The following is a 14,928-nucleotide window of genomic DNA, read 5'->3' on the forward strand; positions in this document are numbered from 1 at the left end:
CATGGTACGTATCGGAAAATATTATCGGAAATGGAAATATTGCCGGAATCGGAAATATTGCCGGAAACGGAAATATTGTCAGAATCGGAAATATTATCGGAATCGGAAAATAATTCCGGAAACGGAAATATTAAATATTTGTTCGAAACGGAAATTAATTCCGGAATCGAAAATATTAAATATTGTTCGTATCGGAAATGAATTCCGAAATCGGGAATTTAATCGGAAGCGTATCGTACGAATTAGCATCGGACGAGGCTCGCTTGACGAAGGCCCAGCACGAAGCCAGGCCATCGCCCAACAATCCACACGCATCACCAACACACGCCAAAGCCTCGACCAGGCCCAGCGCAAGCCAGGCCCAGCCGAAGCCATGGGCGCGCGCGGACAGCAGCATGGGCCGAGCGCTGTGCGCTCAGCGTGGGCCGCAAGGCCTACGCGGGTGTACGGTGCTCGTGCGATGCTCGTGTGCGAATCCTAAAGCTATCGGGATTCGATAAAAGATTAAATCCTAAACCTATTAGATAAAGTTTATTTAAATAGAGTCCTAGCAGGATTCTAATTAAATTAATTAGTATCCTAATAGGATTCCAGTTCCTTTTCCATACCTCTATAAATAAGTGCCTAGGGTTATTATTTACAGAGACGATTGAAGTATTCAAAGGGTAAGTTTTTTAAAGAAAATTCAGCCATACACTTGCACAACAATAGCCGAAAATTCCTAGCACCTTAAGGGCGATTCTAGTTGGTCAATCTTGAGGCGGATCCGGACGTACTGTGGACTATCTACGGAGGGACGACATTTGGAGTCCTAAAGACTTGTTCTTGTTCGGTTCGGGCGCAGCTAGGGAGGGCACGCTACAAAGTGTATGCTCCTAAATTATGCTAAATGATTATGTGTAAATAATATGCTTTCCTGGCTTTATGGTTTTTCCGCATGATTTATGTAAGTTTAGATAAGTTCAGATAATATAAGTTCATACAAAATAAGTCGAATAGAATGGAGCCTGTGGCTATGTTCTGTTCGAATTATTTTGACTTCTTTCCGACAAAATAAATTCAGATAAGTTCAGAAAAATAAGTTCAGATAATATAAATCCAGACAAAATAAGTTAATAGAACGGAACATGAGTATTGAAATAAAGGTATTTTATGAATTATTGAAACTTGAGGGTTATTTGGTGAATTTGTTCAAAACTAGTGAGCAGTTCATAAAAAATCATAGTATGATTTAATTAGATCTGAAATTAGTACTCCATAATTTATTTATTTTTCATTCTTTTAATGAAAAATACAACGAGCGATTTCTTTCAATATTGCATAAAGATCCAATAATTCCCACAATAAATTACTTTCTAAGTTAATTCCCACCATATAGTCCACGTCAGCAAGGGAGAAAGAGAGGTAAATTTTTTTTTTTTTTTTTTTCCGTTTCAGCGTTGAACCGCCATCTGAGATAGCGGTTTCGTTTTAAAGCAAACCGTCATCTCAGATGGCGGTTCAATGTTAGATAGCGGTTTGCTTTAAAACATAACGGGGGTACGATAAACTTTTGTTTTGGAAGCTCGCTGTAAGTTTTGATTTAGGGAATATATAAACCGCTATCTGAGATAGCGGTTTACTTAAACCGCTATCTGAGATAGATAGCGGTTCACATAAACCGCTATCTCAAATAGCGGTTTACTTATGTCAACCGCTAGATGAGATGGCTGTTTAGTGCCGCTTTGTTAAAAAAAAAAAAAAAACCGATTTTAATGCTGACGTGGATGGTATGGTGAGAATTAAGTTAGAAAGTGACGCATTACTTTAAGGCCTTATTTGGTTGGGAAGAATTGGAAGGAAAAGAAAAGAAAGGAAAGTTAAAATAAGATTTCCTGTATTTGGTACAAATAATTATATGGGAAGTGAAAGGAAGGGAATTGGAAGGAAAGCTCCTTTATAAAATTTTCACTTTCCTTTCCTCCCAAAATTGGAGGAATTCGGAAGGAAAGAGAAAATTAAAAGCTGTCATTTATATTTCTTTTTCCTTCTCTTCCTTTCTTTCCTTTAAACCAAACACAGGAAAATTAAATCACTTTCCCTTCCATTCTTTTCCTTTCTTTTCCCTTCCCTTCCTTTCTTTTCTCTTCCTTTCCTTTACTAATAATGAATCAAATAGGGCCTTAAATAATATTGAAGGAAATTGCTCAAATACAAAGGACGTTAGGATTAAAATGGGAAATGTATTCCATAAAAATAAAAAAGAAACAAAAAAATGAAATGTGACATTGGAGTATCTACGTAATTATCTTCGGACAAGAAAAGAGTAGAATTTGTCATCAAGACTGTAGTAAAAACTTGCGCACACACAGTCTAACCGCCGGCGGCCGGCAATCCCCCTTTCATTCTTCCGCTAAAAATTAGTAGATAAATCATCTCCCTCATTTCAACCCATTTTTCCTGGTTTCTTCGTTGACCTTCACCTCCATTCTTCCTCCATTTCTGCTTTAGTTTCTCAACCTCTTTTTAATCCTTCAACCTTTTATCTCTTTCTATTTGTTGTCAATTTCTTGACCCACCAAATTTTCCAGTCAACTTTTGCTGAAACTCATAATTGAACTCCTCTAAAGTTCCAAACTTCACGAGATTGCAACTACCCAGAAAATTTCAACTCCTCAAAATCCAATCTTGTTTCTAACCCATGTAAGTTTTTTCCCTTTATGGTCAGTTTTTTTGCATCCTTTTTGTTTAAGTTTTTGGGGGTTTCCCATTTATTTTTAATCTAGATCGGATTTTCATAGGTAATTGTTGATGGATCCTTGTAATTATAGTTTGTTTTAGCATAATATTTTAGAGTTCTTTTTTATTTATTTGGATTTTTATGGAGATTTTAGGTTGGAAGTTACTATTTTTATGGCGGTTGACAATGAAAAAATTGGATTGTGTAAAAAAATTGGAGTCTTTTGTTTTATCATTCACTAATTTGTTGATGTTTCTTTGATTGTAGGGTTGATATTCTTGTTTATGACTTCCAATGATTACTCATGTAAATGACTTCCAATGATGTTCGACTGTGGTTATGGTCAGAAGGACAAGTTTGTGAGGTAGCAATTTCCTGTTATCTTTTCTCCTGTTATTTACTTTATTGTGATGAATTTGAGGCTAGTTGATGTTTATGTTGTGGTGATGAGCAAACTGCGGATACTATGTCTGTGATAATACTAGTATAAAATAAAAAATAAAAAATAAAGTAAGAGGAGAGCAGAACTGAAATGCTTATTTCATGTTTTATGATTATTCACTTCAAAATGTCTTAACTTTGGCAGTAATGTTCTTAATTCTCGAATTTGCTTACAGTGCTCCTTTTACAATATTGTTTCGAAGCTCTTGATAGAAAGGCATTTTCATGATCTTTTGTTAGTTTTATTCTACTCCGCAAAGTTGAAGTATATGCATAACCCGGTGTAATGTGATCTGGAGACTTGGGATAAATGTATGATATCGATGTGGGATCTGTCACTATGTGGTCCTAAGAGGCAAGAATTGAACATGCCGTTGTACTCATCACTGTTCCACTTAAATGTATCTCAGATGGAACATTTGAAATGTTAAGCTGTTGGAGATGTTGAGCATTCTTTTTTGATAAGAAAAGAGATTATATTGACAGTAGGAGAAACGAAGAATGAACAATGTGGACAAGCTGTCTTTTGATCTGGAAAACAAAATTTCAGATTGCCCCAAGAGATCTTGATTTTTTTTTCTTGAGGAGCATATTACAAAATTATTGATTACTATCACTTTATCAAGTGTTATTGGTTTTAGTTGCATGACTGCATAAGAATGTGGAGTTTTGGCTAGGAATCGTGAGTGCTGATGTTAGTTGCCCGACTGCACATTGAAAGGGATTGCATCCTCTTTCAGATTCTTCAAAATAATACCTGATACCCTGTTTTCAGTTGTACAATTAGATTTATTTGTTGATCAGCAAACTTAACAAATGACTAGTATAAACACAAATTATTGTTCCAATAGTCTTTAACTTGGCGTGAACAATTTAAGTGTGGTTAATATGAGTATGATGCATATGGCTGCTCATTGTTTTTGTCTTTCTGATTGTGTAGGTTGGATGACTTGGATTCAACAGCTTCACAGTCTCCTGCTTCCACTGGATTGAATAAATGCCGATTTGGTATTGAAGGGCTAAATTGTGCTAATAATAGTAATAGTTATGCTATTAATAGATCATCTAATTCCTTTAAGAGTGGAATGATGAAAGGTTCTGAAGGACTTCGTTCAATTGGCAGATCACTTAGATTCGGGGTTTCTCGAGCAGTGTTTCCCGAGGATCTAAAAGTCTCTGAGAAAAAGATTTTTGATCCACAAGACAAATTTCTACTACTTTGGAATAAACTTTTTGTGGCATCATGTATTTTTTCGGTTTCCGTGGATCCCTTTTTCTTCTTTCTTCCAATTGTCAATCCAAAATTGAATTGTCTGGGTATAGACCGAAAGTTGGCAATTGTAGCTACTACAGTCCGTACAGTAATAGATGTTTTTTACCTCATTCGCATGGCTCTCCAATTCCGAACTGCTTATATTGCTCCATCATCTCGAGTTTTTGGGCGGGGTGAACTTGTCATCGATGCTGCTCAAATTGCTAAGCGGTATCTGCTGGGCTATTTTATTATTGATTTTCTTTCTGTGCTGCCCTTACCACAGGTTTGTACTTCATTTTATCACTTTTTCTCTAATGTTATCAGAATAACACTGCATTGCTTCTTGGACTTTACTTATCATGCCTACGCGCTTTTGTGTGTGTGTGTGTGTTTCTGTATTAATGGATGGAGCTAGAAGTTAACATTAAGCAGGTAAAAAATGTTAGCAATACCTTTTTTATGGTTTATACGTATAATCTTTGTTTACCTTATTCACGGCGGATAGAATTCCACATTCCATTCAGTTACCTAGAATAAAATCTAGCATGTATTGTTTAATTTTGCACAACACTTTCGAATAGTCAAGAACGCAGTGGTCACATGATTTTACACCCCTTGTTCTATGCAAAATCAATGCACTACATAGAAATATTATGATCTTTGTGCTGATGTTGTCTAATAGGGTAGCTACCGAAGTCCATGTATCTATTCTTAATCTCAGCTAGAACAGCACTCCTGGAGTGCTGGTATGCATTTAAATGCATTCCTTTCCCCCATTATCGTATTTGGTGATAAATAGATAAATTACAAGTCTTCATTATCGGGTTTATCTAGAATTGTTACAAGAACGTAAGCTTTTGCACACTTTGTGACCTTAGAATTCCAAATGAAACGTTTTTCTATAAATAAACACAGACAACAGAATTTAACAATTATTACGCTGAGGATGATCTGAGAGAGAAAGAGTCTTGGTCCTCTTGAATTTGCATTTCTTATATTGTTGTGAGGATGTTTTCTTTGATATTATACTACTAAAAAGAAACCTTTATTCAATTAAACACTGTTCTTGTGTTTCGTTTTGCTTCTTTTGCCGTTATGTCTGTGGTCAAAGTGAATCTCAGATGTTTGAATGAATGTCTTTGTATCGATATTCTGGTACTTGTTTACTGTCTTCCTAGGGGGGACATGTAACATAATATTTGTGAAGTGCACCAAATTTGACTGATATTCTTCTGAGCTAATAGTAAGCATGTTCTGACAAATTGTGTCTTCTTCTTTGCCTTCTCCTCCCTCTTCTTCTGGATTCTTTTGGCAGATTGTTATCTGGAGGTATCTACAGAGGCTGAATGGTTCTGATGTGTATGCAACCAAACAGGCGTTGCTTTTCATAGTCTTGATTCAATATATCCCTAGATTCGTAAGAATCATTCCCCTCTTTTCAGAATTGAAAAGGACGTCAGGTGTCTTTGCTGAAACTGCGTGGGCCGGTGCTGCATACTATCTGCTTCTCTACATGCTTTGTAGCCATGTAAGTTACTGCTTCACTCTAAGAGACACCGTGAGAATCGTAGTTGTATACTCTCTTATTGATGTTGATGTTTCCCTTTTGGTTCAAGAGACGTGGAAGAAGTTCTGTACCTTTTTTCACCGATAATAATTTTTTTTTGAGAAAAAGGCTTTAGCTGGCGGCCACACGTGTAGAGAACTAAAAGTGTTTAGCTACGCTATTGCTATTGCCACTCTAACGTTTCAATTTCAGGAGGGCCTTCGCCTTCCAATTGAATTTGGAAAAGAAGAGATAGGTAATAAGAATTAAAGTGCTTATAGAAAAGTTATAGTTGCCATTTCAACTTTTCAAGTTCTTGTTTCTTGGGGATTGGTTTTTCTATACAATTTATTTGGTAAAAGTCGTAACTTGAGGATTAGTAATGACTAAAAGTTTGTATGTCAATAGACATGAAAGTCCCATGTGAATGGCCTTGATAAAGCATCGCCTCTACCAATAGTCAATTTCATCACATTGGACACAATCTAGTACAAATAGAGGTGTGGGAAATATTTCATGATAAAATTTGATGAAGAAATCACATACTTGGTGCTCGGTAGTTGACATTATCACCAGGTTATTCACACACATATTCCATGTATAATTACATACAAATTTATTCTAGTATGTCGTTCTACAGACTATTTGACTAGCCTATAGTGCATGTCCCTGCCAAAGGGTACATGTCCATGCAACCTGGATTAGTGTAGGTCAGAATGGATTAGAAGCAAGTCTGGAATGTTGAAGAAGCAGCAGCACGTCTGTGCGTACTATGGCACGTTCGTGCCCTCAGTTGCACGTCCGTGCAAGGTGGGACTTTAGAGATCCGTAGCTTCTAGTTGTTTCTGATCGATTAGGCAACGTGACCCAGAAAACTGCCAAGCGCCGTGAATCTATTCCATTTAATGTTTTGATTTAATCTAGCATAAATACACCCCACGGCTGCGGTTTTTGATGGCCATTCACCCATTTTCAAACACTAGGGTCTAGAGAGAGTAAGAGCGGAAGCATCATCCATTTACATTACTTACCCCATAGTGCAGGTTTTGTGGGTTTCTCTCCCGGAGCTCAGGTTCCCTAGTATCTCGATGTGTTCTTTACCGCTTTCTCTTTTTGATGTCGTGTTTGTTCAGTTTCTATAAGTTGTTGATAGAATTGCTTACAAAATCCTAAGCATACAAGTGGATTAGATAGGACATCACTAATTCTTAACGAATCCTCTATTTCCCTTCTCCTTATTACATTCTTTCCCCTTTCGTAACAAACTTCCTCTACTTCAAACTTTTGTAACAGAGTCATAGTGTATTGTGTTAGTTACCCTGTTCTTGCGCCTTACATAAGTCAGGATGATAGAGGTGTAGATGGATACATTATTCTGACCACATACGCAAGAAGGAAGTAAGTTCTAAAAGACTAAAACGAAACAACATGATCATCTAATTGTGGGGATTTTTTCCCTTCCTATTTTTCAGCAAGAACAAGCTAACTCTGTCCTTCCCTTTAAGTCCTCAATTAATTATAACTAATATGGTTGGCCAAAAATCATTCAAGGTGAAGTTCTGATGTGACATTTGTCAAATATGTGTGGTAATTAACTAATTACCTCATTTATTGGTTATTAAAGTTAAGAACATGCTATTACAGATGTTGAATACTTTGCTTACACTTTTGAGGTTTTGATGAATGTTCGTCTTTTATTAAATTATTGCATTTTGCATGTGATAACAAATTAACAGTGACCTCAACCACCTAGCACAGCTCCTTACCAACGTTTCGGAAGTCTAGATGTAATTTGGCTTGCCTCTGAATACAAGAGTGGTCCCTGAAAGATCCATGATGATATTATTTTTTTAAAACTTTTTTTTGACATGCTGTATTAATTTTGGCTTATGTTGAATATATAGAATCATCTCTTACATAATGACAATAAAGATGTAAATTGGAGTGCTTTTCACTTCAAGGAATTGTTCCTTTAACATAAAATGTGAGGTTAACTTTGACTTTTTTTAATGTAATTGTTACAGATAGTTGGGGCATTATGGTATCTTCTAGGCATGGAGCGTAATGATTCTTGTTGGCAGAAAGTTTGTTTGGATAATAAGGGAAACTGCAGCAATACTTTCTTGTATTGTGACGATCAGCCATCGCCAGGCTATCAGAAATGGAACAATATTAGTGTTTCAGCAATTAATGCCACTTGCTCTGGGAGTGATGACAATGATGGGTTTGACTTTGGAATCTTTGGACAGGCTTTGAAATCTGGCATTTTCTCATCAAGTAGCTTCATATCTAAGTACTGTTACTGCTTATGGTGGGGGCTACAAAATTTAAGGTAAATATGGACTGAGAATATTCTCGTGAACTTTACAACAACTTTTGTGCTCATATATTGTCATTAGTAGCATTTCTGCATTTCATTGTTGGATATGTTTAAATGATACAGTGTAGCTTTTTTTGGATTTTTGTTTGCTTAAACTTAGCATACACTTTTTAATTTGAGTGTACACATTATTTTTAGATGCGTCACTTTCCTATTTTCGATGTTTTAAAATAGTTGCAATGTTCCTTTTCTGGTTTGTGGTTTCTCTCAGCTTATCACATTTCAACTTTTCCATTTCTCTATGTTTCTCTCCGCTACACATGCGCCTCTTATTATGTCGTGCATCAAGATACATGGTTTCAAGAAACATTTAATTTTATTTTCCTTTATCAACCGTTTATACTTCATGTATATTTTTCTTCAGATGTTAAAGCTTTTTTTGAGGTAGAACCTATTAATTTGTCTTGGTTTTCATTTTTATTGTTGAGATTCTGCATATTTTTATGACCCTCTATGTCTATATTAATCATTGAAGTCTAGTACAACCCAAATTGTGGATTACTGTTCAATCGGTGCTTTAGCTACTGTTGTATCAGAAACTCCTTTGCCAGTAGCAGTTGCAAAGGTGAATTTCAATTTGCAGTACTACAAGACCAATTCAGGTTTGCAATAAGATAATGCAAAACAGTGACGAGCCTTGGGAGGCTAGTGGACTATGTTGTATGGAAACGAGAAACAGAATTGCAATTTTTAAACAATTGGAATGCGGAAAAGAAAAAAATAAGCAATAAATGAAATTTTTGCTTAGAAATCTGAATTGGTTTAGGTCATTGTTCACAAATATTATTAAGAATGAGAGTATTAAAGTTTGTTTGGTTTATTTATTCAAAGAGATTTTGGAAAAGAAAGACCCTTCTGAGACTTTTCAAAGATACTCGAGGGGGGAACTTGTTGGTCATTCACAGTAAACATTTCCCTTGAGGTTCCTTGTATTCCCAAGATTTGAAGTTTGGAAACAGGAAGCCTGATATTCATGACAGTTTCTATGCATCCATAGCTAGCTGGGTGGCGAGTAAATGTCTTGCTGAATTGCTGGAGATAAAGTCTATAGTTGCTGCTAGTCAAGCTTTCGGGTTTGTTCACGGGTTTGAACATGTGGTTTCCGCTTCGTTATTGTTCCTGATGAAGAGTGAATAGGGTGTTGTGGTTGGTGATTATAGAGAAGAGTGAGATGATCTTTCATTAATGGTATAATAAAAGGGAACCGTGTGGGAGTTCTGCAGAACTTTATCAAAGAAAAATAATAAAAGGTACTAGGTAGCCAACCAAACAAAAATAATAATTTAGAATAACATGATTATAGCCTGCCAATCCATTTGAGACAATCTAATTTTGATTTTTCTGCAAGATGAACATGTGTCTGCTCTCTGAAATCAATTTTCTAGTAGGTAAAATACTGGGCAAGGTGTCTAACTAAAATATCAACTAAGCTTAATCTATATGTATGGAATTGCTTCATCTGTTCATTATTACTATGTTTGTGATCATTAATTGTCAAGTTCCATGAACAGATTCTAAAGTACTTAATGACTGTTAAATGACCTGAGAAATTGATACCAAAAGTTTTTTTGTACTGCTATTTGATGTAAAGCAAGTGTTTTTTATATATAAAAAAAATTCCAACTAATGCGTGGCTCGTCATAAACTCTTTATAAACTCAATGAGAACAATTTATAAACTCTTTGATCTGTGAAACATTTCCTTCAGTGTTATCAATTTTAATTTTAAGTTTTCTTTATTTGTTGCAGTACACTAGGACAGGGACTTCAAACCAGCACCTATCCGGGAGAGGTCATATTCTCCATTGCACTGGCTATATTTGGGCTTATCCTCTTTGCACTTTTGATTGGTAATATGCAGGTAAATAACTAATAATACTCTTGTACAAGTATTACAAGTTGAGAAGCTATTCTGATGCCTAGTCCTCCATGTAGATAACCTGTCTTATTATGATTTAAGTCATTTAACATTATTCTTCAGTGAAGCTAATTGCCGTGGTTTTATGTTTTTACTGCTTCTGCTGGAATAAATGTATATAATTAGTTACTAAGATGATGAGCCAAGTCTATCTAAGAACCGATTAACCGTATACAATTGGTTCCAAAGATGATGAGTCAAGTCAATCCCAGTACCAAACATGTTTAAGCTGATATAAACTATCAAGCCTGACCTAAGCTAGAGTGGTGGGCAAGTTGAAGTTGATCGAGATTTGATTCATTAAATTTGCATTTCCTTTACGCTTATTTTGTGATATATGCTACTTATCATTTTGCTTACTCCCTCCGTCCCGGAATACTCGACCCGGTTTGACCGGCACAGAGTTTAAGGGACTTGAATTGACTTATTTAATTTAATAGGTAGTAGTTGATAGTGGGTATTATTTTAATGTAGTTAGTGGGAGGTGGGTTAAGAGGTGGGGTTGGGGGAGAGTAGGGGTTGAATTTTTAATTATTTTTTGTATGTAGTAGGGGGTAGGTGGGTTAATAGGGGTGGAGTGAGAAATAATATAATATTGTTAGAATATTTCCATTTTTAGAAACAGGTCAAGTATTAAGGGATGGCCCGATAAGGAAAACAGGTCAAGTATTCCGGGACGGAGGGAGTAGCTATCAAGATTATTTGAGCTGAAGCTCCTTAAACTTGTGTAAATCTACAATCTATGCCACTGATAAATAATTGTGGCAATGTGATTTTTCTTATTATATATCTTTTCTCTGTAAGAAAAAAGGAATGTTTTTGTCTCCAGAGTTTGGAGTGTTTTTTTGTAGATTTCAGTCACTTGGGAGTGCACATACTGCGATACTGATAACCGAATGTTGGAAAACCCAACACTTGATCAAATCCATACCAGATCATTTTCCAATAATCCAAATTTATTTTTTCTGACTCATAGACCAAACTTATATAATGACCTGACCCGAAGTTATGTAAAACCCATTTTTGAGGCAGTTGGAGGACCAGATGCCAAGAGAAACTTGAACTTGTACCAAATTTGTGGAAAGCAAAGTCACAAAAATCTGAGGAAAGACCTTCAAACCCAAACAACTTAGTTAATATAGGCCTGAACTATAATCGACTTGAGTCAGTACTCATTTTATCTTATATAAGTGATATTGACCTGAGAGTCTGAGACATCTGATCTGATTTGTAACATTGTTGATATGAATGTTTTCTAACAAAAACATGAGCTAATTTAAACTCCATTATTCTGAATATGACAGAAATACGAGTGCCCCCTGTTTGCAAAATATGATATACAAGGTTAATCACTTGCTATTGATCTTTTGTGGCGTAAAATTTTCTTACCCTTGATACTCGAATAATGTTTGCATGGGGATCTTCTTTTTTGATTCTGGGAGCGGGGGGAGTAAATTTTTTGATGTGAATGAACTCCCCCTTTTCCATGATGAGTTCTTTGGTATATTCATGTTTAGGAATTCCAAATTGGATTGATCATGTGAAATACCTTTGATTTTTATTCTCTTGTTGCAGACTTATCTTCAATCTCTTACCATTCGGCTTGAAGAAATGAGGGTCAAAAGGCGTGATTCAGAGCAGTGGATGCATCACCGTTTGCTGCCGCAAGAACTGAGGGAACGTGTTAGACGATATGATCAATACAAATGGCTGGAAACACGTGGTGTTGATGAAGAGAGCTTGGTCACTAGTCTACCGAAGGATCTTAGGAGGGACATAAAACGCCATTTGTGTCTCGCATTAGTGCGGAGGGTAAGTTCCTTGCCACTTTTGGTTTTTTTCCATGCTTCCTAGATTCTTTCTTACGCCGTACATTGTTACTTTAACGCATAATTAATTCCCTGGTTTTTTTGATCTTTTGAATATTAGAATCCTCTAGTTTAGCAGTTTTGAATATTAATTCATTGGCGTTTCCTTCCCTTGAAAATCGAATTGAATGACACCCATCTTTCATTCTTTTATGCCAAATAATGAAATCCCAATTGACCTTTGTTTAGGTCCCTCTGTTTGAAAATATGGATGAGAGGTTGCTGGATGCAATATGTGAGCGTCTGAAGCCAAGTTTATACACAGAAAAAACGTACATCCTTCGAGAAGGTGATCCAGTTGATGAAATGCTCTTCATAATTCGTGGCCGCCTTGAGAGTGAGACCACAGATGGTGGAAGGAGTGGATTTTTGAACCGCAGTTTGCTAAAAGAGGGGGACTTTTGTGGAGACGAGCTTCTAACATGGGCATTGGATCCCAAATCTGGGTCAAACCTCCCATCATCAACTCGAACAGTGAGAGCCATCACAGAAGTTGAAGCCTTTGCCCTTGAAGCAGAGGAGCTCAAATTTGTAGCGAGTCAATTTAGACGGCTTCATAGTAGACAAGTTCAACATACCTTCAGGTTTTACTCACAGCAGTGGAGAACATGGGCTGCTCGGTTTATTCAAGCAGCATGGCGCAGATATCTGAAGAGGAAAGTGATGGAACAGCAGCGGCGCAAGGAGGAGGAAGAAGCTGAAGCATCGATGAAGAGCGGCAGTGGTGGTGGCTCTTATAGCTTTGGAGCCACCCTTCTAGCATCAAGGTTTGCCGCAAATGCTCTTCGTGGTGTTCATCGGAATCGGCTTTCCCGGGGTACTAGTGTTTTGGTAAAACCACCTAAACCTCCAGAGCCTGACTTTTCGGCTGATGCAGACTAACTTCCTGTTTGTCTGACCGTCTCGAAGGGATTGCCTGATGAAGTGGTTACTGTAATGTTTACTACTCATTTTTTGGTGGTTCCTTGAAAGTGATTAGTTATGTATAATACACGGAGTACCAAATATGTATAATTTTTTTTTTTTAATTTGAAGGATAGCAGTAAGAAATGAAACTTGTACGTGTGGGTTCGGATTTGTTGCTGTAATATTTATTGTTGAAATCTGATTATTTCTGTATAGGCTTTAGAATTGGTATTTGGTAACTATCAGAGTTGGTTTTTAGGTGCCGAACTGAAGGTATTATTAGTTCGTAATTTCTTTGTTCTTATACGTCAATTGAGTTAAATTCATTTGCAGACCACACAATTGGATCCATGCAGGATTGGTTGTACTGTTGGGGCGGGGATGTGGATAAAGGTGGTGATGGATATGAGGGTCCTATTACATTCGCATCCGATCCGCCTCATTGACATCCCTCCTAACCATCGGTTACCTTTTTTCTACGAATGTCATCATCTGTTCGTAAATTTGGGCCTATTCCGCCGAACAACTACAGAGAAAAAGGGTACTTTACGATTCCTGATGATTAGTCAATACTTTGAAAAGAAAGGCATTGATTAAATTTGGTTAATTACATGATAATATGCCTCAAATTCTCAAAAGTGTGTTGCAAGGAACATTTTCCTCCTAGTTTCATTGCTTGCTTTTTTTAATTACTAGTTTAATTAATATAGAGTCGAGGTTGATCACCACACATATAAAACAAGCATCAGTTTATATAGCGAAAATTCTACAATAAATGGCGTGTATTGCTATGTACCATTAATTTGGTAAACGACGTGTACCGCTATGTAGGAGTATTAAATTACTAATTACTAATTACATCAATTCATTATTTGTTTAAGTCGGACCCCTCTTCTTTTCAGTCGGGAAGCCCGGTATTACTTCAAGTAAGGATCTGGAGCTTTCTTGTATATTGAATTTGTACTTGTATTTTGAATGTTGAATTTTGAAAGGCTTTTTTGTATACTCCCAAGGTCTGGCTTATGGAGAGGCTCATGCTGGTGGCACCACCGGAGAACATGGAAAGCTATAATAGAAAATGGTTCACTGTGCGGCCCATGATGTATGGCCGACTTTCATTGGATGAGTGGCGAGGCGCACTCTCTGGGGTTGAATCTTGTATAAGGTGGGTAGTTCCTTGGTGGGGAATTGCTGCTATGAGACATGCCCCAAGTTCTACTGCTTTGAGGGTGTCAAACCTCACATGTTGGTCTTCTACTCGCCTGCTAGAGTGATGAGTCTACAGTAAATGACGTGTACCGCTATGTACCGAAAGTGCTATTTACCGCTGTGTACTACTTCATAATATTAAATTAATTTAATAAATATAAATTAATTAACTACAGAGACATTTATTATAGTACATAACGGTACACGACATTTATTATATTAGTGGTAAATAGCAATACACGTCATTTACTGTAGAATTTTCGTAAATTAGAACACTATTATAGAGCAGATAAAGTACTTGACCCTTCGAATAAAAATCTTTAAGTCATTTCCCAAGACCCCAAAATAGAATATGTTTTTTATTTTCTTTATTAAAACTTTCTTATAAATAAATTAGCGAGGACAGAACAAAAAAAATGATTTGGCGTGACCTAAACGTAGTTACTGGATAAATAGGATGTTTGATGTTGTGTTTTCATTAGATGGCAGTGGCAATGCCAATTTACAGTACAAGATAGATTAATAAAAACTATCACATAAAAAATTCTTATACATATTGATCAAGTCTAAAAAAAGAGTACTCAATTTTTGTATTGGAAACAAAGCAAGAATTAAATACTACTCCATTAGTTACATAGAGGAGTAGAGTCAAAAGATCATGGACATCAGCAGCATTTTGACGTAATG

At 36.4% G+C, this 14,928-nt stretch overlaps 1 protein-coding gene across 2 annotated transcripts; it reads left to right on the forward strand.

Annotated features, from left to right (window-relative positions):
• The first annotated feature begins 2,266 nt into the window (after positions 1-2,266).
• LOC110785326 (probable cyclic nucleotide-gated ion channel 5) lies at positions 2,267-13,245 on the forward strand. 2 transcript variants are annotated; one of them, XM_021989760.2, is made up of 8 exons: positions 2,267-2,682; positions 2,987-3,083; positions 4,101-4,698; positions 5,731-5,943; positions 7,986-8,293; positions 10,090-10,201; positions 11,834-12,070; positions 12,316-13,245. In XM_021989760.2, exons 2-8 carry the CDS (start codon positions 3,040-3,042, stop codon positions 13,006-13,008), a joined length of 2,205 nt encoding a protein of 734 aa, XP_021845452.1. In that variant the 5' UTR covers positions 2,267-2,682; positions 2,987-3,039; the 3' UTR covers positions 13,009-13,245. The 2 variants fall into 2 exon arrangements, with proteins under 2 accessions (XP_021845452.1, XP_056689934.1); XM_056833956.1 differs by having other exon boundaries at positions 2,679-2,780.
• The last annotated feature ends 1,683 nt before the right edge of the window (positions 13,246-14,928 follow it).

The sequence above is a fragment of the Spinacia oleracea genome, chromosome 6 (assembly GCF_020520425.1).
Source record: "Spinacia oleracea cultivar Varoflay chromosome 6, BTI_SOV_V1, whole genome shotgun sequence".
In the NCBI taxonomy this organism is placed as follows: Eukaryota; Viridiplantae; Streptophyta; class Magnoliopsida; order Caryophyllales; family Amaranthaceae; genus Spinacia; species Spinacia oleracea.